The sequence below is a fragment of the Crocuta crocuta genome, unplaced genomic scaffold, assembly GCF_008692635.1.
Source record: "Crocuta crocuta isolate KB4526 unplaced genomic scaffold, BGI_CrCroc_1.0 scaffold1, whole genome shotgun sequence".
Classification (NCBI taxonomy): domain Eukaryota; kingdom Metazoa; phylum Chordata; class Mammalia; order Carnivora; family Hyaenidae; genus Crocuta; species Crocuta crocuta.
The window spans coordinates 1754012-1779162 of record NW_027527930.1 but is presented as its reverse complement, the minus strand read 5'-3'; the positions used below and the strand labels follow the sequence as shown (position 1 = coordinate 1779162).

The 25151-nt window shown below is 36.2% G+C and overlaps 1 protein-coding gene across 1 annotated transcript in view; it reads left to right on the top strand.

Moving 5' to 3' along the window:
- Nucleotides 1–24751, top strand: part of TMPRSS11A (transmembrane serine protease 11A) — a 49938-nt gene extending 25187 nt beyond the window's left edge. The window contains exons 4-10 of the mRNA XM_077750933.1: nucleotides 5134–5201; nucleotides 7148–7308; nucleotides 10388–10426; nucleotides 12787–12958; nucleotides 20766–21025; nucleotides 23973–24115; nucleotides 24590–24751. Coding sequence (XP_077607059.1) covers nucleotides 5134–5201; nucleotides 7148–7308; nucleotides 10388–10426; nucleotides 12787–12958; nucleotides 20766–21025; nucleotides 23973–24115; nucleotides 24590–24751 — 1005 coding nt within the window. The remainder of the gene's footprint in view (nucleotides 1–5133; nucleotides 5202–7147; nucleotides 7309–10387; nucleotides 10427–12786; nucleotides 12959–20765; nucleotides 21026–23972; nucleotides 24116–24589) is intronic.
- Nucleotides 24752–25151: the final 400 nt, after the last annotated feature.

Here is a 25151-nt window from a genome sequence, read left to right as displayed (position 1 = left end):
AACACTGAGGAAGGACTGGTATAGTCAAAGAAATAACTTTGATAATATCATATAATGTCACAACCTATTTGCTGATATTATTACCCTCTGGTTTGGAGTAATCAGAAAGTCATACTTCCATGGCACTCCAGCCGCACAACCACAGACCATTTATGACACTGGATCCAACTGCCGTCTCTAATAGACACAGCACTGGGTGCACATGTGTGGGAGTTTTTTTTTTTTTTTTAAAGATTTTTGTGAACACAAAGTGATGTGATACCCCAAAAGCCACCAACCTTCAGAATCCTGTAGATACCATGCCTGCTCATGTTGGCCGTGCCCTACGTAGGTTTATAAAAATTATTCATAGCTTATTTTCTTATTCTTGGGTTGTACCCAAGATCTAGAATTTTAAATAGATACAACTTTTAAAAATTGCAGTAAGAACTATCAACAGACTGCCTTTGGAGAGAGCTATAAACAGTTTCCTGATCTCGTACATGCTCCCTACTACACACCAGTGAATAGGGGCTTTTTTTAAATTTGTTTTTTATTTATTTTTTAAAGTTTCTATTTATTTTGAGAGAGTAAGAGAGCATGTGAAAGTGGGGGAGGGGCAGAGAGAAAGGGAGAGAGAGAATCCCAAGCAGGCTCCACATTGTCAATGCAGACCCCAATGCAAGGCTCCAACCTATGAACCTCGCGATCATGACCTCAGATGCTTAATGGACTGAGCCGCCCAAGTGCCCAAGCAGGGGCTTTTAGTAAAAACACACTTGTGTGCTCATCCCAAGTTCAACTGGCTCATTGCTTTTCACCTTGGGCAAGTTACCTCCTCATCTTTGTAATGCAGATAATACAGTATTCGCCTCAGAGGGTTGAGGAAAAAAGCAAAGGAGCTCATAAATACAGTGGAGTTTGTGCTGGTTGTACAAGCGATCCACAACAGTGATGACTATTCCTCCTACTGTATCTATTGTAGTCTCACCAGGGAGGGGCTTTCCCCAAGCAATGAAATTACCTGAAAATGTCCATAACACGAAAGAATTCCCATCAGTAATACATAGTCAATTTGCATTTTTTTCCAGAAGCATTGATCTAAATCTGATGAAAAGCTCACTGAAAACTCTTGGAAGTTTCCTTTTAATTGTAAGGCTTTCTGATAAATTCTCACTTTCTTTCATTCATTCATTCAACAAAAACATGCTACATTTCTACATAATATGGAGTTAGAAAAGATGAATCACCACACTTCTCCATAAAGGGTTTGCAGTTTAATAAAGGAGATAATATACTTGCATAGATAGCTATATTAAGGGAATAGTAAAAGGTATAAGATGGATAAGAAAAATTATCACAGAAAGAGGAAAGATTACTCTGAGGTTCAAGGAATAACCACAAAGAAGGTATTATCTGAAATAGACATTGAAGGAGAGTTGTGATTCAGACAAGCAGAGCCAGCAGAATGGAGGAGGGTGCTGTAGATTCAATGAATAGCCTGAGAAGGGCAAGTACAAGGGCCAGGGCTGACAGGTACAGGTGGTTGAAGACTAGACAGATGAACAACAGAAGGGGAGGCCCTTGAATATCTGACTCTGTGACCAGAGGCCCAAATGAATTGTGCTTTACTCTCTCTTTGTACATAGAGTTCAGCCCTTGTAGCAAGGCAATTTCAATTAAGTCTTACTTAAGGCAAAGCATGTGGGGTTTTTTAAAGCATCTGTATACTGTTCTTTGTGTGTTACTCTTTTTTTTTAAATTTATTTTTGAGAGACAGATAGAGACAGCAGGAGCAGGGGAGGGTCAGAGAGAGAGGGAGACACAGAATCCGAAGACAGGCTCCAGGCTCTGAGCTGGCAGTCAGCACAGAGCCCGACGTGGGGCTCAAACCCATGAACTGTGAGATTGTGACCTGAGCTGAAGTCTGACGCTTAACCAACTGAGCCACCCAGGCACCCCTCTTTGTGTGTTACTCTTATTGTAATCAGGAGAAAGCAACAGGATCTGAAGTTTTCTTCATGGCACCTTCGTGGGTCCTTTAATTCTCAGTACTCATCTACTGTGACATTGGAAGAAACTACTTTTATATTCCCTTGGCCAACCTTCAGTGGCATATCTATCTGAAATTTACAGCCTCAGCTCTGAAACACCTCCTACATAAATACTATGACTGCTGAGGAGCCCAGTTGGGGAGCATCTGACAGTGAAAGGCTGGCGACATGTGAAAACAGGGTTCGTTCCGGAATGAGAGCTGAATGGTTGGGCGAGGCTATGTATGGAGTTAACAGCCTCTCCCTAACTCTTTTATTAAACACTCAACTAACCTTCAATTGCCCTTTTAGAACTTAATCTCAGTGCAACCTCCAGCATTACAAAATCATCAAGCATAACAAGGTACTACCCTGAAAGGGGGAGGGTCTCTGTTAAATGTTAAAAGACTAATTAATTCCAACTTCCTAGCCCTGCCAATGTCCTAGAATGGGAGGTGGGATAGATTTATAAATCACGATCTCTATCAGCTTGTGTAAATAATACATTTATAGCAAACTGGCACACGGTTAAAAAAAAAAGCATCCTTCGAAACTTCTACAAATATAGAATGCCAAATTATTGGCAGAATGTTTCTTATGAGGTAAGCCTTATTTTCTAGGAAACATCAATGATTATTTTAGGGTCTCTAAGAAAGTTAGTTCATACATAAAATCCATTCAGCAATAAAGTTTATGTTCTGGGGCGCCTGGGTAGCTCAGTCGGTTAAGCGTCCGACTTTGGCTCAGGTCATAATCTCACAGTTCATCTTGGGCTCTGTGCTGACAGCTCAGAGACTGGAGCCTACTTCCGATTCTGCGTGTCCCTCTCTCTGCCCCTACCCTGCTCATGAACTGTCTCTGTCTCTCAAAAATAAATAAATGTTAAAAAAAGTTTATGTTCATGTTTTCTCTGATTTCCTCCTGTTGAAAAATTCCTTTTTTGTAGACACCCATTTAGCCAGTCCTTGTTACCCAGCATTTCTCAGAGTGTTTTGCTTAGGCTACCAGGATCACCTGAAGATCCTGGGGCTCACCCCAGGCTAATCAAAGAGGCTTTATTGGGGCAAGGTCCTGGATTTTGTATTAGAAAGAAGAAAACTTCTTTATTTCTATGATTACTGAAACCAATTAAACCAAAGATGGAATTGATGCTGGGTGCAGATATTCTTCCCAGCAGGCATGTGGCCAGATGAATGATGTCATCTAAAGTCAAAAACTTAATATACTATCTTGACCAACAAGTTATGAACAGCCAGCAGAACATCTGTGGGTGGAATTTCAGAGGATAATTATAAACCAAACTTCTAGAAATACTCAACTGCTATTTACCTTTCTTCCTTTTACTGTTTGGCACTCCTCTCCCTGTTTAAATTTTTTTGTTGTTGTTATTTTGTTTTGTTTTGTTTTTACCTCTTCCTTCCTTTTGGATCTTCCCCAGATACTGAATAATAAGACTAGCTATGTGTTGTGTTACAAAAAAAGAAATGATTACAACAATATCACTCTTGCAAAAACATACCTTCCAAAACAATTCCATTTCTTGCATATGAACCCCACACTTCCTCAGCCCATTTAAGCTTTTCTTACGTAATTACAAATAAATGTATATTTTGGATACTGGCAATTTTTTTAATTTTCTAAATACTGCCTTTGATCTTCAAGTTTATAAATATATTACCAATTATAGCTTGATAAATGTTATACTTTAAATCAACCAACTGTTTATTTTATAACTTATAGTTATGTGTTCTGTGAAAGAACTTGAAGTAAAATGTACGTCATACTTGACAAGCATGTGTGATTGATAAGAAGAGATGGACCTGCAAAGAGAAGATATAAATTTAAGTCCCGGTTTATTATCCACATGATGCCAGGGAAATTTTAGTAATGTCTTCGAGTGTCAGCTTCCTCTTCAAATAAACTAAGAATCAAAATAATTTTTATTTCATACCGCTACTATAAGGGTTAAAGGAGATCAGAAATATTTTGTTTCCCAGTTCCGCACTTGTGAATGCCTGATAGTGCTAAGGAAGTCATGACTTGTTCCTTGATCCCTGAAACAGCTTTCAATTTATTTTTGGTTTTGTGTTTTTCAAAATGAGAGTTGGTTTTCTTGCTCCTTGGGGATTTAGGACATTGTTTTTGCACATTTGGCTCATCACATTCATCAAATGCAAAATGCAATGCTCAAGTTTAGATGACACTTTTGCCATCAAGTGGTCACTAGGAGATACTGCAGTCTAATATCCAGGTGTAATAAGCCACAGCCACATGATGCTCATCAATTAAAATTCTATGCAAAGGAACCAAAAACAGTAGCATATCTTCTTATTCCTTGGTGATATAAAATGAGTAATAAAACTAATCTAAATCTGCAACACCATCTTACTCTTTATTCCTCTTTGATTTACCCAAGGGCTCACAATCAACAACAATTGAAAAATCGTTGGCTCTCCCACATCCCTAATGCCTTTTCCCTCAACTTATCGCCAAAGATCTACAAAGACATCTGAGACTGAAATGTCAGGATGGGGGCTAGGGAACCACCAGCAGTTCACTACCAAAATATACCCAGCATTTTTTGTGTTTAATCTTTATAACCCCATGAATAGTATACCAATATCTTCGATTTACAAGTTTGGAAACTAAGGCTCAGATTGCATTCAGTAACTTCCAAGGTTGCCCAGTTGATGAGCAGCAGGATACGCTTCAAACCCAGTACTCAACCAAGGCTCTCCACCCATCTTTCAGGGCCTCCCTGCATGTCCCATCTTGGCTCTATATCTTTTAGCTTTACCTTCTGTAGAATTTTAGTAAGAAATCTTCTACTCCAGATATCTATATCAGCACATTTGAGTCACCTGGGGAGATTTTTAAAAATATGAATGCCTAGGTTCCCTCCAGATCAGTTATAACCAAGACTCTGAGAGAGGGGCTCCAGCACCTATGATTTTAAGAAAAATCTGCCAATGATTCTGTTGCACTGTGAGAGTTGAGAACCACGGTTTTAAATAATATTACTCATGTTAAAACTTCTTTCTATTGTTTTAGCATTTAGTTAGGGGGATATTCTTACTATAAAATATCTTATTAATACAGAGTTTCTGTCTTGTAATAACAGGTGGATGAGATATTTATAGATTCGGCCTTGAACAAGCATTATATCAAGAACCGAGTAGTCAGACTGACGTATGTATGTTTGGGCAAAGGTGAAGTCACGGCCTGGAGGGATAGAGGGCAAAGGAGATGAGAACTCATTACATATTGTTGCCTCTGTGAGCTTGGTGCTTGCCTAGGATTTCTCATGAATAGCATCTCTACAGCAGTTTCGAGATAACGGGGCTGACCACCATTTTTAAAATGTAAAAACTAAGATGCAGGGAGGTTAAGTGATACATTCAATGCTCCCCAAATGACAGAACAAGGATTCAAACCCCATCAACTGATTGTAAGGTGTGGGACTACCAGAACATGTGGCCTTGGGAAAACCCAGCATCATGTCACTGCATGCGCCAAGTTCTTTCCTTTAGATATGTCATTTCAAAGATAAGAAGGCAAAGTTGGCTATATAATGGGATCATAAGTTTTACTTGTAATAAAGTCCCAGTAACAGGAGGCATGCCCAAACAGAAAAATGTTCCTGTTTTAGTAAGTTTTCTGTTTGTTATGGTAGAGGGAGAAAGCTCATATCAATTGCTGAAATTGCTCAGAGGTTTCAATTGTGTTATTTGGAAAGCATGTAGCAGAACATATATATAATAAGTGAAAATCTATGGGCCTGTATGACTCATCTTCTTAAAAATGAATACATTCAGACAGATATATATTAAGGAAATAATCACTTTTCTCACCAATAGACTAATGCCTTATTAGAAGACTTATTCCAAGTTCCTTATACCTTTACTAAATAGCTAGTGACCCCCAGAAGAATTTTATAATATAAATTGGATAAATTCTATAAAAATTAGGAAATACACATATTTGTTGAAATTTTCTAGATTTCACATCCTCTGTTTTCAAATTCTGATTTGCCATACCATTCTAGCAACATTATTATAGTCTTGTGAACTCCTTTGAACTTACAGTCATTATCATTATGTAAGTTTTTGGGTGTGTCCAGAGAAATTCCATCTTGTAAACAATGTTTTCCCTTAATTAAACAGAGAATATATTTGACAATTTGACATAAAATTCTGATTATTTACATCTTCACATTCTAGAGCCTAAATGCACCACAATATATAAAAGCCTCCAAATCAATATGATTTCCTCTGTTTTTAGTCAAGAGATTTGAGACAAGTAGGCCTATAGTGCTTTTCAGAGTTTGGGTCTTTTAAGGTATAAAAATAAGAGATATAACAGATCAATACATAGATTTACATTTTTTAAAGACCTTTAATAGTTTGGTTTTCCTAATTTTAGAGGAAAACTGAATATTATAGGTAAAGGGACTTGAACTTGTTCATATGAAGAAAAGTTCAAGGAACTGGACATGTTTAATCTGGAGAAGACTCAAAACCAAGAATGCTGTTGTCTTCAAATATTTTATGTGGGGGAGGAAATTAATGTTCTATATATGTCCCAACTAGACCTAAGCCTAATGTAATAGAAGATATAGGAAGACATATTTCAACTCAAAATCAAGAACTCTCTTAAAACCAGAGCAGACCAAAGAGAAAAAGCCTCTAGAGGGAAGTAAATTTCCCATCATTTATATTACTGTACTGGGATTAGAGGGCTGCTTATCACGAATGATGCAGAGGTGATTTAGGTATCAGATACATGAGCAATTGGCCAAAGAGACTGCTAAAGTTTCTTCCAATCCTCAGACTTTATGAGTTTGAGGAAATAGTTTTTGATATCTGCATCTTACCCAACTGCTATAACAAACCTTCAAATTAGTGGAAAAAAACATGTTGCTGTTGTTTTTTACCAAAAAACATAATGGAAACTTGAAGAGAGAACATATGAAATGCCCTTGGGTCAGAGAGTGACATGCAGATGAATGTCAATGTGAGAGGATTAGTCCCTGACATTTGTAGCAATTGAGATATAATTCAGGAGCATTAAATATAGGAAAGAGTATGATACCCAATGTATTTTTGGAATAAATACCTTTCTCTTGTATATCGTAGACCAAAGGAAGATGGTGTGAAAGTAGATATCATTATGGTATTCCAGTTCCCTTCTTCTGAGCAAAAGGCCTTGATAAAGGAAAAAATCCATAGCATCTTAAATCAGAAGATAAGGAACACAAGAGCCTTGTCAATAAATGCCTCCCCAGTTCAAGTTAATGGTAAGTAGGTGCACTTTTTTATGGGATGTGAAGTTTTTGATTAGGTTCATTTTATGTCTAACCTTAACCTTGCTTGCCATTATTTCCATTCCAAATAACAGCTAGAATATAGATGGAAAAAATTTCAAGTTAAAAAGTAACACCTCAAGGTTTTATTTTTCTCTGATGAAAGCATGTCTGAAGTTAGCTGTTAAGTGGTTTATCCTGTAGGTATTCACTGGTACTCATCCTAAAATACGGAAACTTTACCACTAACAGAGATTAATCTGACTCAGCCACTGCCTTCATGACTAAGCAAGTGAAAATACTAAGCATTTAGCAACAACTACTTTTCTAGGTGGGACCTTCCTAAAACATGAGGTCATTTGTTGCCTTCTAAAATATGGATAGTTTCTGTATATAGTGAAGTTATGAAGTTTCTACTTTTTCCTGTGGGCATTTGGGAAAATGGTAAACCAGCTTTGGAGCCACTAAAGCCATCCTAGAAGTGATGCTTAAAAAAATCACTGAGCTCGAAAAAAAAATCATTGGAACCATTATACTATACCATTATCACTTCTCTAAAAAGGAAAAAGAGTCTTTATCAAGGCCTTCTCTAGCCCTTCACATGCAGCATCTAATTTCTATATTCTTATGAAGTAGGTAAATTTACCTTTTATAGATACAAAAGAGAGATAAAAAAGTAAGGACTCTAGAAATTAAAATGATATAAGATTCAAGTCTAGATCTCTAATTTCTTGATAGGCTCTGTATAAAAAAGGGTTCTGTGGTCAAACACATCTTAGAAATTCTGTCTATGATATTCATCTCTTATATTAGCATATTAAAGGCTCTGAGGAGTCCATCTAGACAGAAACCTGTTTACCCTTGTACATTAAGCTGTTTCCACAAGCAACTGCTTCTGGCAGACAAGTGCAGATTTCCCCTACAAATTCCAATGGGCACCAGACTTAAGAGAATCACAAAGGAAGTGATTAATATCAGAGGTGAAACAGGATGCCCTGCCCTTGTAAGGGTCTGGTTGACTCTTCAAGAGGAAACCTGACCAGGAAGTAAAAATCTGAGGGAATGGGATGGGCAGGAGTTTGCTGATGTGACAAAGAGTCAGCTACTCCAGGAATAAAGATGGGGACCTCTCCCAACCCAGGAGGGAAGGGCCTATCAAGGGCTTAATCCACTTTCTTTGTTATGTAGGAAAACAAATGAATCAAGGTTGTGAAATAGTGGCAATTCTGATAAATTATATAATATGTTACAATTATAATTTCCAATGACCAGTTAATTTGCCATAAATTTAAAAGCCTATCTGAAACCAGAAATGAAGCATGAAATGGTCATGAGTTACCTAGCCTTTTTGTTTTTTTTTTCACAGCTCAGTTTGTGTGCTATAGCTTATTTTAATGACTAAGAAATCATTAAAAGGCAGGGTGTGCTGATGGAGAACCTATTCTAATCCCACTGAGTCACTGCAAGACCACCCAAGTAATTGGCCCATGACTTTACCTCCATCCTCTCATCTGTAAAATTGCAATGATAATGTTTGTTCTTCCTATAATCATAGAAATAACATGTGGATATACAAGAAAATAGAAAACGTGCAACATATAGGCCATTAACACTTAGAAAGCTAGTAAGTTGTTGTACAAATGCTTTGTACACAATGCATGTGATTGGTAGTAGAAAAAGTCAGAACATTGAAGCTTTCAAAATTTCTAAATACAAAAAGAGCAGTGTTTACTAGCTCTTTGGAAAACCCATTTAGTGAAAAGCTCAGTATTATCCTCAAGGCAATTTTTACAGGCAAAATCATCACTCTCTAGGAACACTCAATCCGGGGGCTCCCAATAAATGGAAAACTGCCAAATTTCTAGAACAAGTCTAGAAATACCCTGCAGCCCAAGATTCCCTGTCATTTGTCAAGAATCTGTGGAGGGAGGGTATTTTTTGTTTGTTTTTTGTTTTTGTTTTGTTTTGTTGTTGTTTGTTTTGTTTTGCTTTGTTGTTTTTCAGGAAAAAACAAAACTATGTGGTGTGAGTCCTTTATGGGATGCAATATGTCAAAGCAAAGCTAAAATCAACTTTTTTGCATTGCAAACACCATGGTTATGAAAGAGCAGCTCCCTGCCCAAGTTTGGTTCGTGCGTGTGCTCCAGTTCCCAGATTCTACTTGTAGTGTGCAGAGCCCTGATTACTAACTAGATTACTCTAACCTCAGAAGTATGTTAGAGGGTCACTCTCATGACTAAAGTGTTAATGTTTATTCAACTCCTACACATGAAAAGTAAAATCATTTGGTAAAAATTAGGTATGTTCACTGGTTGAAATAAATAAAACAGTTTATCCTCATTCTGCTCAGTAAGCCTCTTCATCTTGAAAATCATCAGTTTTCATATAACCTTCCACCAACTTCAGTTTAAATGTTCATGTTTCTTTGTAAGAATCCTGTTGGAAATTGACAGAATTTAACTTTGGATTCTGTCCAATAATTGGTCTTTACCAATACTTAGCAGATATAGGATAAGAATACACAAGTTTATTCTACAGAAAAAAATCATTTTGATAATTTAGAAACTCTGTTTTAGAAGTATTTTCAATATAGTTATTTGGGTGCTTTATCTTTTCATTCCTAAACACTTTGACCAAAGAAATGCTTATGTGAAATCTTAAATAGAAGAAATAAAAACAGAGCTGTTCTGATTGAGGCTGGATTTGAGCCTGGAGGTCCAATCTACTTGCTGCCTCCTTCCCCATTTCACTTCACCCCTGAAATGAAAGCCAAAGAGGCTTTATTCTGCACCATTAGAGAACCATGGTTCTGTATTAATACAAACTATTTGTGGATTTTAATCATCCACAATCACTTAATCACTCATTGCTTGAGGATTTATACACCTAATTAGAGGTGGCCTATAAATCTCTATAAAAATTGTATGCATATCCTGTTGGGTAGGAATTCTCCTGAATATTTGTTCAACTGTCTAGAATCCATACATAGTCAATATTCTCTGATAATTTCTGGTCATTGAAACCAACTGGGAGGATGTCACATTATCGTTCTATGTTCCATTTTGTTTTTCAGCAATGAGTTCAGCAACAGGAGAGCTAACTGTCCAAGCATGTAAGTCTAGTTAGCTTATAAAAACAAGTTCAATTTCCACATCAGAAAGGACAATATCTTCAAATATTAGCTCATAATTTCCCATCCATGTCATACATTTTCTGTGGAAGAGGGTAACAAGTGGACCATAAACAGAAATATTTTTTTCTAACTCTGAACCTGATCTTTACATCATGTTCAAGAAAAACATTTCACATGATGGGAATTTGGGGGCAATTTGAAGAAATCATGTATTTATGGCTTGGAATAAATGGGCTTGCTCTTCTAATTTTTAAAAATGATATGAAATGTTCTTTCTGCTGAGAAATAAAATATGAGAAAATGATAAATGGGGAAGAAATAGACCCTACTATCTGTGACTGAGCTATAAAATTTGTTTACTACATTCATTTTCATGGCTGACATCAGCTTCACCCACTCCTTTCATATCACTGTGGCTTAAATTTTGAAAGATTTTAATCAAAGTGGTGATGAATTTGAGCAAAAGTATTCATGCATTTGCCTCTGTGTCTTGCAAACTATACTTATCTATTCATTCGTTCATTCAGAAAGTGAATACAACTATGAATAAGACATGATCCCTTGTCTAAAATTGAGAGTTCAAAGGTAGGGGAAAATATAAATAAATCAGGAAATGTTAAAATAACGTGATAAGTGCTACAACAGAGAAAGTGCACAGTGCTATGAAAGCCAATCACAGAGTCAGCTTAACCTGGTCTTGGAGGGTCGGAAAGTGATCCCTGAGACAAGAGAGAGGAGAGAGACCAGGAGTCAAGTGACAAGTGGGATGATGTGCTTGCCAGGGGGAGCACTATGTAAAAATGTCTTTAGAAAAGCAAGAACGTCTTTGGTTAGGTTTATTCCTAGGTATTTTATGGGTTTTGGTGCAATTGTGAATGGGCTCAGTTACTTGATTTCTCTTTCTGTTGCTTCATTATTGGTGTATAAAAATGCAACTGGTTTCTGTACGTTGATTTTGTACCCTGCGACTTTGTTAAATGTGGATGGAACTTGAGGGTACTATGCTAAGTGAAATAAGTCAGGCAGAGAAGGACAGATAACATATATTTTCACTCATATGTGGATCAGGAGAAATTTAACAGAGGACCATGGGGGAGGAGAAGGGGAAAAACAGGGAGAGAGAGGGAGGCAAACTGTAAGAGACTCTTAAATACTGAGACAACCTGAGGGTTGATGGGGGATGGGTGAGAGGGGAAAATGGGTGGTGGGCATGGAGGAGGGCACTTGTTGGGATGAGCACTGGTGTTATATGGAAACCAACTTGACAATAAACTATATATATTTTTTAAAGTATAGCTCAAAAAAAAAAAAGAAAAAAGAAAAGCATGAACATGGTCACTTATTGTAATTGAAAAATGTCAGTGTAACTGGAACATAGAATGGGGGTTGGGGAATATGGGAAATGGATATGATTAATAGTGATCAAGGACCAGAATGATGCTCAAACATTTCAACCTCATTTAGAGGGCAATAGGAAGTCACTCAGTCAGATTTCAGTATAGAGAATAGATTAGAAGAGCAGGACTGGAGGCAGGGTGATGATCTAGAGAGCTGTTGCAATCCTACAGATGAGAAAAATAGTAGTCTAAACTGAAGTAATGGCAGAATGGTGGAGATTTCTACAATGACTGGACACAGTGGAGGATAGTCAATATCAGTAAAATGAGTTTTCTTTTGTGATGCCCAATTAGTTGGAACAAGAATTGAATCTACCATATTTTCCTTATTAGCACCATGTTCTAAATGTGTGCCTTAGGAACATAAGCAGCAAAATAATCTCTGATCTGACACACATAATAGAGTACATATTTATTCCCACCAAAAGTGAATGGGATGTTTATGTGGAAACCTGGAACTCTCCATCCTGCAAAGTAAGAAACTAGTCATTATATGTTAACCCATGCACGCCTTAGGAATTAGTCATACAGAAAATATATGGGAGAAGGAGTTCTAGCAAATGGGCAATTACTAGTCTGGTGAGTTCTACCAGTAAAAACATCATGTCAAAGTGACACACTGAATCATCTGAAACTGGGAAGCAACAATCATAGCAGGAGCTTCCAGGATATCTAGATAATTGATGCCACAAGTCTTCAGGAAACATAACTTTGTGATATGTCAATCCTTTGTAGTTTAAGGTAGTTTTAGTAGGCAATATATAACCACATCTATAAATGCAGGGATGAGCAAAACATCAACATATCAGGAAATACAGAGGATAGGTGTTAATGTTTTGCATAACAATAGATGCAAATATTGCATTATAGTACTCTGTTAGGTACTCTGAATCAAAGACTATAGAGACATTTCTTATAACTTAATGATCTTATCTCTTACAGGTTGTGGTAAACGAGAGGTTCCATTAATTGTCAACAGAATAATGTCTGGAGACATTGCAGCCAAGGCTGCCTGGCCATGGCAAGCTTCCCTTCAGCGAAATAACATACATCAGTGTGGGGCCACCTTGATTAGTAATACGTGGCTCATCACCGCAGCACATTGCTTTAAGAAGTAAGTTATTGACTGTAAGTTGGCCCTCACTACTGCTAAAAAGCTGAGATTTATTATGTCCTGATCAATAATCAATGCCTCCAAATATTACTGAGGTAAATGAGAAAATTTTCTTTCAAGCTTTTTTCTAATGTGTTATAGTTGCATATGTATTTGCAAAGTTAGTGAGAGAGTAGTAGTCCTTATCCTAGGATTCATTGGTCATGTCCTCACAGGTTTTGAGGGCTTTTTTGAAGTATAGTTGACACAAATGTCACATTAGTTTCAGGTGTAAACATGGTGATTCAACTTCTCTATATGTTATGCTATGTTCACCACAAATGTAGCTACCATCTGTCACCATACAACACTATTACAATATTATTGACTATTTTCCCTATGCTGTGGCTTTTATTCTGTGACTTATTTTTTCCATATTTTCCCCATTCCTCAACCACCCACTCCTCTGGCAACTACCAGTTTGTTCTCTGTATTTATAGATCTGATATTGCTTTTTTATTCATTTGGTCTTTTTAGATTCCAGATATGAGTGAAATCATGTGTTATTTGTTCTTCTCAGTCTGACTTATTTCACTTAACATAATACTCTCTAGGTCCAACCATGCTATTGTGAATGGCATGATCTCATCTTTTTCGAGGTTGTATAACATTCCATTGTGTGTATGTGCATACACACACACATATATACATATCCACATATACACACACACAAGTATATATGCAAGCACACATATACATGTAAACACATATATGTATATCTATATGTGTATATATAGATATCTATACATATGTATATATCTATATATATCAAATCTTTCTTATCTATCCATTTATCAGTGGACATTTAGGTTACTTCCATATCCCGGCTATTGTAAATAATGCTGCAATAAAACACAGGGGTGTATATATCTTTTTTGTTTTAGTTTCTTTTTTTAAGTTTTTATTTAATTCCAGTTGGTTAACATACAGTGTAATATTAGTTTCAACTGCAGAATTTAATGATTCAGCACTTATATACCACACCCAGAGCTCATCACAATAAGTGTACTCTTTAATCTCCATCACCTTTTAAACCCATCCCTCCACCCACCCCACCTTTGATAACATTCAGTTTGCTCTCTATAGTTAAGAGTCTGCTTCTTGGTTTGCCTCTTTTTTTTCCTTTGCTCATTTGTTTTGTTTCTTAAAACCGACATATGCGTGAAATCGTATGGTATTTGTCCTTCTCTGACTTATTTAACTTAGCATATTTTCCAGCTCTGGGGTGCCTAGGTGGCTCAGTTGGTTAAGCACTGGATTCTTGATCTCAGCTCAAGACTGTGTCTTGAGATCATTGTCATGAGTTCAAGCCCAGCCTTGGGCTCTGCACTGGCATGAAGCCTACTTAAAAAAAAATAATCTTTAGCTTCATCCACATTGTTGCAAATGACAATATTTGATTTTTTTATGACTAAGTAATATCCCATTATATATAGATATAGTTTAGATATAGATGTAGATAGATATAGATAGATATATACTATATTTTCTTTGTCCATTCATCAGCCAATGAACATCTGGGCGTTTCCATAATTTGGCTGTTGTAAATAATGCTGCTTGTATAAACATCAGGGTACAAGTGTCCTTTTGAATTCATGTTTTTATATCCTTTGGTAAATATCTAGTAGTATGATTCCTGGATCATAAAGTAGTTCTATTTTTAAATTTTTGAGGAAATTTCATACTGTTTTCCAGTTTGCATGCCCACCAACAGTGTAAGAGGGTTCCTCTTTCTTGGCAAGCTCACCAACACCTGCTGTTTCTTGTGTTGTTGATTTAGCCATACTAACAGGTGTGAGTGATATCTCATTCTAGTTTTAATTTGGAGTGCATATATCTTTTTGAATTAGTATTTTTGTTTTCTTTAGATAAATAGCCAGTAGTGGAATTACAGGGTCATATGGTAATTCTGTTTTTTTTAATTTTTTTAAAAGTTTATTTATTTTGAGAGAGAGAGCCCACACATGGGAGCAGGGGAAGGACAGAGAGAGAGGGATAATGAGAATTCCAAGCAAGCTCCCCACCATCAGCACTGAGCCTGCCATAGGGCTCAACCTCACGAACTTTGAGATCATGCCCTGAAACAAAATCAAGAGTCAAACGCTTAACTGACTGAGCCCCCCAGGCATCCCGGTAATTCTATTTTTAATTTTTTGAGGAACCCTAATATGATTTTTCACAGTGGCTATACCAATTTACATTCTCGCCAATAGTGCCTAAGGGTTCCTTTTACTCTACAACCTGGCCAACATTTGCTGTTTCTTATCTTTTTAATTTTAGCCATTCTGACAGGTATAAGGTGATGTCTCATTGGTTTTGATTTGCATTACCCTGATGACCAGTGATGTTGAGAATTTTTTCATGTGTCTATTGGCCATCTGTAGATCTCCTTTGGAAAATGTCTATTTGGGCACACTGCTCATTTTTCAATAGGATCATTTGTTGTTGTTGCTGTTGTTTTTGGTATTGAGTTGAGTAAGTGCTTTATTTATTAACCCCTTATCAGATATACTATTTGCAAATATATTCTTCCATTCAGTAGGTTGCCTTTTTGTTTTGTTGATGGTTCATTCACTGTGCAGAAGACCCCAAAGGGCCAAAGCAACTTGAGAAAGAATGGGGCTTAAGAAATCACAATCCCAGATTTCAAGATACACTACAAAGTTGTGGTAATCAAGACAGTATGATACTGACACAAAAATAGACACACAAATCAATAGAACAAAGATCCCAGAAATAAAGCCACAATTATATGGCCAATTAATCCACAACAAAGGAGGCAAGAATATACGATGGGAAAAAAGACAGCAAATGGTATTGGGAAAATGTGACAACTACATACAAAAGAATGAAACTGGACCACCATCTTAAACCATACACAAAAATAAACTCAGAATGGATTAAAGACCTAAAGGTGACACCTGAAACCATAAAATTCCTAGAAGAAAACATAGACAGCAATCTCTTTGACATTAGCTGTAGAAACATTTTTCTAGACAGGTCTCCTCAGGTAATGGGAAAAAAGCAAAATTAAACTACACCAAAACTATACTATTTGGGGACTACACCAAAATTAAAAGCTTTTTCACAGTAAAAGAAACCATCAACAAAATAAAACAAAAAGACAACCACCAAATGGGAGAAGATACTTGCAAATAAAATTCTGACTTTTGATACCATAGTAATTCTGTCTACCTGATTCTAAATCTGAATAGAAACATAGATTCTTAAAGTTTGAAAGACATCAGAGCTCAACAGGCCAATATGTTAGAACACATCGAAATCCCTTATATAGGAACCTAGTTGGGCATTGAATATCTCAAAGTAAGGAGAGCTTATTAGCTCCAAAGTTAGCCAATTTTGTGGTAGATGGATCTACTATTGCAAATATCCTTATAACACTGAACACCAAATCTGCAACCTAATAACTTTTACCCACTGATATATTTTTTTTCATCTGGAACAGCAGGGATCAAATTTATTTCTTTCGCCATAGAACCTTGGAAAGAACCAGCTCCTTATTCTCTCTTTTAGAGGCCAAATAATATAAAATGAATGTAAATCCTTGAAACCATATGTGAAAATAAATATCACTACTTTATTTCATAGCATCAGCTTCAGATGTCCTACAATCTTAGTTCTTCTCCTCTAAATGTCCTTGATTTTGTCAATGTCTCCTTTAAATCATGCTTCCAAGAACTAAAAACACTTCTCAAAATAGATAGTATGATTGGGTCGCCTGGGTGGCTCACTCAGTTATGTTTCCAACTCTTGATTTTGGCTCAGATCATGATTTCATGGTTCATGTGATGGAGCCCCACATCAGGCTCTGTGCTGACAGTGCAGAGCCTGCTTAGGATTCTCTCCTCTCTGTCTCTACTGCTCCCCACCCTAAAATAAATATAAACATATTTTTAAAAAACCTGGATAGTATGACCAGGGTCATAATGACAAACTAAAATGGGAGGGCTTCTTAAAAGCAAAAACAAAATATGCTTGGGATTCTGGGGCACCCGGGTGGCTCAGTCAGTTAAGCATCCGACTTCGGCTCAGGTCATGATCTCATGGTTTGTGGGTTCCAGGCCCGCATCGGGCTCTGTGCTGACAGCTAGCTCAGAGCCTGAAGCCCGTTTTGGAATTCTGTGTCTCCCTCTCTCTCTGACCTTCCCCTGCTCACACTGGCTCTCTCTCTCAGAAATAAATAAAAATCATTTTAAAAAACCCTAAAACAATATAAATTGAATGTGAAGGTAATCGGTAGCTCAATTACTAAAAACTCTGTCTAAAGGATGATGTCTAATTCAGTAGAATTGCTACTGAAAGACTTAAGATGTTTTTAATAGCCCACCAAAGATCTTTATCCAGCACCATGTCCTAGACAATGTATTTTCTAGGTTTGGCAGATGATGTGGAAGTTATAATCAACAAAGTAGCTGATGACACATGCTGGAAGGGTTAACAAATGTGTGGTTAAGAAAAACAAATTTCAAAAGGATTTAATTATGTTAGAGTGATAACCCAGAACAATTTTGCTAAGTATAAATATAAGGCTCTAACTTGAGTTAAAAAAAAAAAAATCCAAGTATATCAGTACCAAAAGCATATTTGTGCTTTAATATGTGCAAATTGCTTAAAAGTTTTGTCAGAAAATTGTTCAGTTATTCACAAAATTATATTGTGATTTAAACTGAATTAAAAGAAACACAGATTTCAGAATAGAAGACATTAGACTCTTTGTTGGTCAAATCCTGACTGGGATATTGAGTTCTGTCCTGGAAATACAATCAAAGAAAACTTGAGAAAATGAAATGTTCTCAGACTATAGAGAGTTGGATGGTAAAGGTAGGTGACAGTGTAACTGTATGGTCTACTTTGCCATTCAAAGCCTACATCTGAGACACTTTACTGTGTAAGAGAATTAGGGAATCAAGTAAGAACTTTCAATAGTTAGAGCTACTCAAACATGCAAGTGATTCCAAGGTGAAGAAAGAGAGTCTAAGGGAAAGGTGATAAACTCATTTGCAGAAGGGTTCAAGCATAGACAATTGCTACCTGAGACTGTGTTCTTGCAACAACTATTACCATTTATTAAGCTCCACTGTGCTACAAATTTTTGGTTAGATGATTAAGATTGGTTTTATATAGGCGCACCTGGGTGGCTCAGTTGGTTAAGCATCCGACTTCGGCTCAGGTCATGATCTTACGGTTGGCGAGTTTGAGCCCCACATTGCGTCAGACTCTGTGCTGACAGCTCAGAGCCTGAACCCTACTTCCGATTCTGTGTCTCCATCCCTTTCTGCCCCTCCCTTTGCTTGTGCTCTCTTTCCCTCTCAAAAGTAAATAAACATTTAAAAAATTGTTTAAAAATTGATTTTATATAATTCTTACACTCACACTCACCTCATTAAGTAAACCATGATTGGTAAGCTTTTTTTCACTGAGTGAAATAAGAAAAGTTAAGTAACTTGCCCAAGGTCACAATGTTAGGGGATGGTGGAATTGAACACAGGCATGTATGTCTGCCTCATGCAAAGTTCCATCTTTCAAGCATTGGATCAGTGAGAGGACTAAATGACTGTTTATGGCCTTCCCTACTCTGAGGCTGTTTGATATCACTGCAGTCTTATACTGAGTTAATGCTTTAAAAACTCTTATCACGTGGATTGATTTTCAAGCTAATAATCAACAAAATTCCCAGATCCTTTTTATAGGGATGGTTTCCAAACCAGGAATCACACTTTGAATTTTTACAGTTTAGTTGGGGATCTGAATTACTGTTTTATACTTATTATCATTAAATTGCATCTTTTTGATTTGGGCCCAGTTTAAAAAATGTTTAAGTTTATTTGGAATCTTCACTTAGTGTCTTTCTTGTCAGGTGTTTCTTTCAGGTTTGCTACCTACAAACGTAACAAATACAAGTTGTATTAAATAGTATCAGGGTATTGTTTGAAAGTTCTGAAATGACCACTTCCATTTGAGTAAATACAATTCAAGGTTTGTCTTTTGCATTTCCAAGTTCAAAATACTTGATTTATGTTAAGTTTATCTAGGCATGATTAAGGTAAGGAAGCATATTTGTACCAATAAAATTCACAAAAGACTGATTTATAAACAAAAATGTCAATATGTTTATGCAAATGAACAATTGTGTTCCAACACCAATTTTTATTTAGCTTTTCTCATTAGAATATTTTTTACATCAAAACTGTGTATAAAAACAAGATTTAAACTTTAAATTGAAGTTCCCTTAGAGAGAAAAATAATACTAATCCCAACACAATTAGAGCTGTCAAATTGGACTTAAACCCCATGATATGTTTATATGCTTCTTTCTATGACTAAAGCTACCTATTAAGAAATAATTAGGTTGAGGAACAAGTATCTATACGGGCAGTATCTGCTTCTGCTTATCCCTCATAGACGGTGTTAGTACTTAGTTAAGAACACTAAACTTGCTACTAATAAATATAGTTTGGTGAGAGACCATGTCCAATAAAGAGAAGAGCAGAGAGAGGCAAGCAGACATGATACTTGGCAAATAGTTTAACCTATCTAGGCTTTATTTTCCTTATGTATAAAACAAAAGCTTTACTAGATGATCTTTTATTACTAAATGACCTTTCCAATCTCTATTCATACCATGATCTACCAGTTGTGCAAGCCCATAAGCTAAAAGTTGTGCAGAAGCTACAAGTCACCCACACTTGGTCATCTTTCACAAGATTTCTGACAACTTTTTTTTTTTTTTTTTTATTTTAGAGAAAAAAAGAGAGAGAGAGGAGGAGGGCTGTGGGGGAGGGACAGAGAGGGAGACAGAGGATCTGAAGTAGGCTCCATCCAGGCTCTGAGCTGTCAGCACAGAGCCCAATATGGGGCTTGAAATCATGAACCATGAGATCAAGACCTAAGCCAAAGTCAGAAGGTTAACTGACTGACCCACCCAGGAGCTCCTACTTCTGACAACAATTACTTCATTAATTCTTGCCTCCAACAATCTATTCCCCAGAAAGAATCTATGGAATCTTTTAAATGTAAATGAAACTACATTACTCTTGTCTTAAAATCATCCAGTGAATTCCAATATCACTTGAATAAAATCTAAACACTTTATTCATGACATATAAGACACTCAAAAATGTGGTTTCTGTCTACCTTCCCAGCCTCATGCCCCCCCTCTTTTCCCTTGGGTCTTGAACTGCAGTCCATCTGGTGTAAGCCTGGGGAAGTTTGTCTGGAAACTTGTCTCCTTGCCTTCTTACAGCTGACTCCTCATACACCATGTCTCAGATCTTAAAAGAGAATTATCTAACTACCCCCCTGTACTCTATTCCATTGTCCTATTTTATGTTATTCATAGCCCTTATCACTGCTTGGATTTATTTATCTGCTAATTCATTTTGCTCTGTTTCCTTCACCGGAATTGAATATTGCCACCAGCAGGGACCTTTTCTGTCTGGCTCACCACTTCAATACCAGCACTTCAAGTAAGGCTCAGCATACAGAGTTTCAATAAATATTTGCTGAAGAGATAAATGAATGATAGTTTATGTGCTTTACAGTTCTAGAATTCAACAATTCTTATTTTAGCTCTAAGATATTGTTTGTATACACTTTATCTTTCAAAATAGCAATAGACTATATTTAAAGGTGAAAGGAAACTCTCACTACAACCAAGTATTTTTAATATGGAGTTTTTTTGTTAACCCTCATGCAATTATTATAGTGCTGTAGTTTATATGTACTGTTCATTTGTAACCTCTTCTAGTAATGCAAATCCACGTCAATGGACTGTTAGCTTTGGAACAACAATCAACCCTCCGTTAATGAAAAGAAATATCAGGAGAATTATTGTCCATGAGAGATATCATGCCCCAGCAAGAGAGTACGACATCGCTGTTGTACAGTTCTCTCCCAAGGTCACCTTTACTGACAACATCCGCCGGGTTTGTTTGCCAGAAGCCTCTGCATTCTTCCAACCAAATTCAACTGTTTATATCACAGGATTTGGAGCACTTTTCTATGGGGGTAGGTATCTCAGAGCTCTAAGTAGGACCACAGAGCTCTAAGTCCAATTTAGCAAAACAGTATGATTTAATCCAATCTCCATCAATATTTTCCTGCCCCCCACTCCCATACAGCATGGTTAGATTAGTTAGAGCTCTAATTTTGTAAGTGATAGAAACTCAACTCAAGCTTACTAAAGCAAAAATAATAATAAAATAGAAAATTTAGCTCTTGTAATTTGGACATCAAGAGAGATGAGATGAGTCTGGTTTCAGACATAGCTGGATTCAGGAGTTTGTATGATGTCATTAGGTGCCGAATCTCTGAATCTTCCTATTCCTGGCTTTTTCCCTCTAGATTGCCTTCATATGGAGGGATTCTAGTTCCACATAGCATCAAAGGTGGCCAATAGCATCAGGGTTTACATCATGTTCCCCTAGTAAATGTGGAGGGAAGAACATGTTCTCTTTCCCAGAATCTACATTAATTCCTGAAAAGGTTTCCTTTGGCCCCATTTGTGTCCAACATACTTGGACTGACTGGCTAACTCAAATACTCACTCCTGTGCCTATACCAAGAAAGACAGGTGTGTGATAGGCATCTTGGTCAGAATCACATGGAATAAGGGAGAGGAAGCTCCAAAGGGGTGGGCTTCAAGGAAGACATAAAAGAAATAAATGTTCCCTCAGCAACACTGGAGTCAATTTCTACGTGCTGGTTGTCTATGCAATGCCAGGTATACATCGGATGTGTTGTCATCCTCATACCCACTCCAAGCCTCCTTCCCTTTATGCCTCATCTTTTTAAAAAAATTTTTAATGTTTATTTATTTCTGAGAGAGAGAGAGAGAGAGAGAGAGAGCGTGAGCAGGGGAGGGTCAGAGAGAGGGAGACACAAAATCTGAAGTAGACTCCAGACTCTGAGCTCTCACCACAGAGCCCGACATGGGGCTCGAACCCACAAATCGTGAGATCATGACCTAGTCAATGTCGGATGCTTAACTGACTGAGCCACCCAGATGCCCCATATGCCTCATGTTTATGAGGCCTCCTCTCCCCTTTTAACTGACTCCTCCTCTTGGTTTGCTCCACACTCATTTTTACTTTCCTGGGTCACTTCACAAGTTTTTCTGTTTCTCAGCTACAATGTCCAATTACAGCAAAATCTGCTCCAGAACTACAGAGGCTAATTTAGAGAGAGTCTCTGATAACAAAGCTTCCATAGCTCTCTCTAAAGTGATTTAACTTGATATGCCTCCTCAAACTTCTAACAAATAGGAATGATTTTGCTTTTAAATGCTTTTTCGGCATACTTAGATACACTCTGGACTGTAAAATCTGGTCTAGGTACTTAAGTGTAACAACAGCAAGAGAGTTTCCTTAACTCTGGACATAATTAGGTAAGAAAAGCCTTTCTGGGAATGACAAAACCCATTCACAGAGCTCTGTACAATTCATTTATATATAATAAACCCTAAAGAATAAACCTTCCATTCTTAGTCTCCACTAAGGAACTAGGAATATCTTTCACTATAGGCTTGATGGTCTCTAGATTTTTTTCCAGGTGTCCCATGTGGTTTTATTCCTATTATAGAAGCTGAGATATGTGTGGCTTTCTTTTCAGCTTCCTGACCAGTATGTGATTTGATATAAAGAATCCCCTAATGCTTGTGATATTCTTTGTTTCCACCAGAGGCAGTTATCTTCCTGTCATAACATTGGTTTCTACAACTCAGGATCTAGTTTATAATCTGGAGCCCCAAATTTATAATGCATTAGAAATTAAATCATTAATTTTAAATGTCATTATATGTATAAAAGCTCTTCATAAAATGTAAAGGATAAAATAAATGTACACAATACATAGTTACTTTATATAACATAGTTATATATAGCTATATATGTTATATGGTTACTGTATATATATATAGTTGTTATATAGTTATATATTATACATATATTGTGTATATGTTATATAACATGCTTTATATAACATAGTTATATAGTTATTTTATCAAGTCAAGGGAGAAAACGATCTAAACCTGACAATTTTCTAGAAACAATTTGGAATCCACAAATACAAACTGTATTTTTATTTTTTTATTTACTTATTTATTTTTTTAAAGCAACAGACATATTTATTTTTTACTATCACACTGAACCATGAAAATAAATGATTTGTCAGCTGTTGACAAGCAGATAATTGGTGTCATTTGTTCAACTAAAATTATGTCTAGTTTTTAGATCTTCTGCAAGGTTCAAAATATTAATGCCTAAACTGTATTTTTAAAAATTAGTGCTTTCCAAAAAAAAATGTGTACTTTCCTATCTTTCTATATATAAATGGATAGGTTTTAAAGAAAAGGTATGATGCTAAGCAAAATAATTCTGTCAGAGAAAGATAAACACCATATGATTTCACTCACATGTGGGATTTAACTAAGACACAAACAAAAGAGCAAAGGAAAAAAGAGAGAGAGAGAAACAAAGAAATAGACTCTTAACTATAGAGAACAACGAATGGTTACCAGAGGGAGGTGGGAGAGGGGATAGGTAAAATAGGCAATGGGGATTAAGAAGTGCACTTGTGATGAGCACCGAGTGATGTATGGAAGAGGTGAATTACTAAATTGTACACCTAAAACTAATATAACACTGTGTTAAATATACTAGAATTAAGATAAAATAAAATAATAAAAATAAAGTAAATGTACAAGGGTTTTCCAGAAAAAGACACAAAATGTTTTTCTTACAAGCATAGGTATTTACAAAAATGTGATAAGGACAATAATTATCATTTAAATATGCCAGATTTTAAAGAAAAATTTATTCTAGACACTGCTTATATTAACTTCATTCTGTATCGACAGTTTTAATATGAAATAGGTTAGATTAGAAAAAAAAAGTCCACTCCATTCTAGCTAAGGACGTTGATTGTAAACACTAAAATTATTTTGTTTTCCCTTAAGGGGAATCCCAAAATAATCTTCGAGAAGCCAGACTGAAAATCATAAGTGATGACGTGTGCAAACAACCACATGTATATGGCCATGATATAAAATTTGGAATGTTCTGTGCTGGATATCTGGAAGGAATTTATGATGCCTGCAGGGTAGGTAGAGATTATTTTGATATCATTAACTCAAAACATTTTTTATCTCTTTCAAGAAATATTCAGTGTTCTTTATGTTTGTACCAATATAGATATCTTGTCAGTTCAGTAATTTCTAAAAGCATATTTCACAACACAAACATTTTTGGATGTTTTATTAAGCAAAATGCTATAAACAGAGTTTCTTTAAAGGTATCAGACAAACTAGCCAACAAAATTAAATTTTCTTAATACCAGAAGTCTAAAGGTTCATAGAGCAGAGTCCCTTTTCTTAAAGAGCTCCCACCTAAAAAGGAAATCATCATGAACAATGAGCTATGATGAGATGTTTTAAATGATATAATGGAGATCAAATGTTTTTAGTGTGAAGGGAACATTTTTGCAGCAAATATCAAATAAAATATGTGGTTCATCAGAATATTTTAAGTAATAAGCTTAATATTTAGCAATTTTCTTTCTCTCTTTTATTTTCAGGGTGATTCTGGGGGTCCCTTAGTTATAAAGGATTTTAAAGACACCTGGTATCTCATTGGAATCGTGAGCTGGGGAGATAACTGTGGTCAAAAGAACAAACCTGGAGTTTACACAAAAGTTGTTTATTACCGAAACTGGATTACTTCAAAAACAGGCCTCTAATTCTCTATAAAAGTTAAATAAATATTGAGAGCTGTAAGCAAGCTACACATGTATGAGAATTTAAATATTCAATGAATATATACAATGAAGTGAGATTAAATGATGTGACTTATTTTAGAATCACTTTAATCAACCAATAACCCATAGTCAATTTATAAGGGATTTAAATCCTTATAAATTTGTAAAGTAGTGGGTCACTTTATCCTGGCTGGAAGAATACATCAGAGATACTCAACTCTTTACAGCATGCAAAGTAGAGTATAAAAGCGGTGTAATGCAAATTTTTGAAAATAATCTGTGAGATTTTTGGAACATCTTTGTCAGGCATGTCTGAGATACTTTAAAATCTCTTAAAGAATTCAGGGAAAATTTATATAATTTCTAATCATTTCTGCTGAGC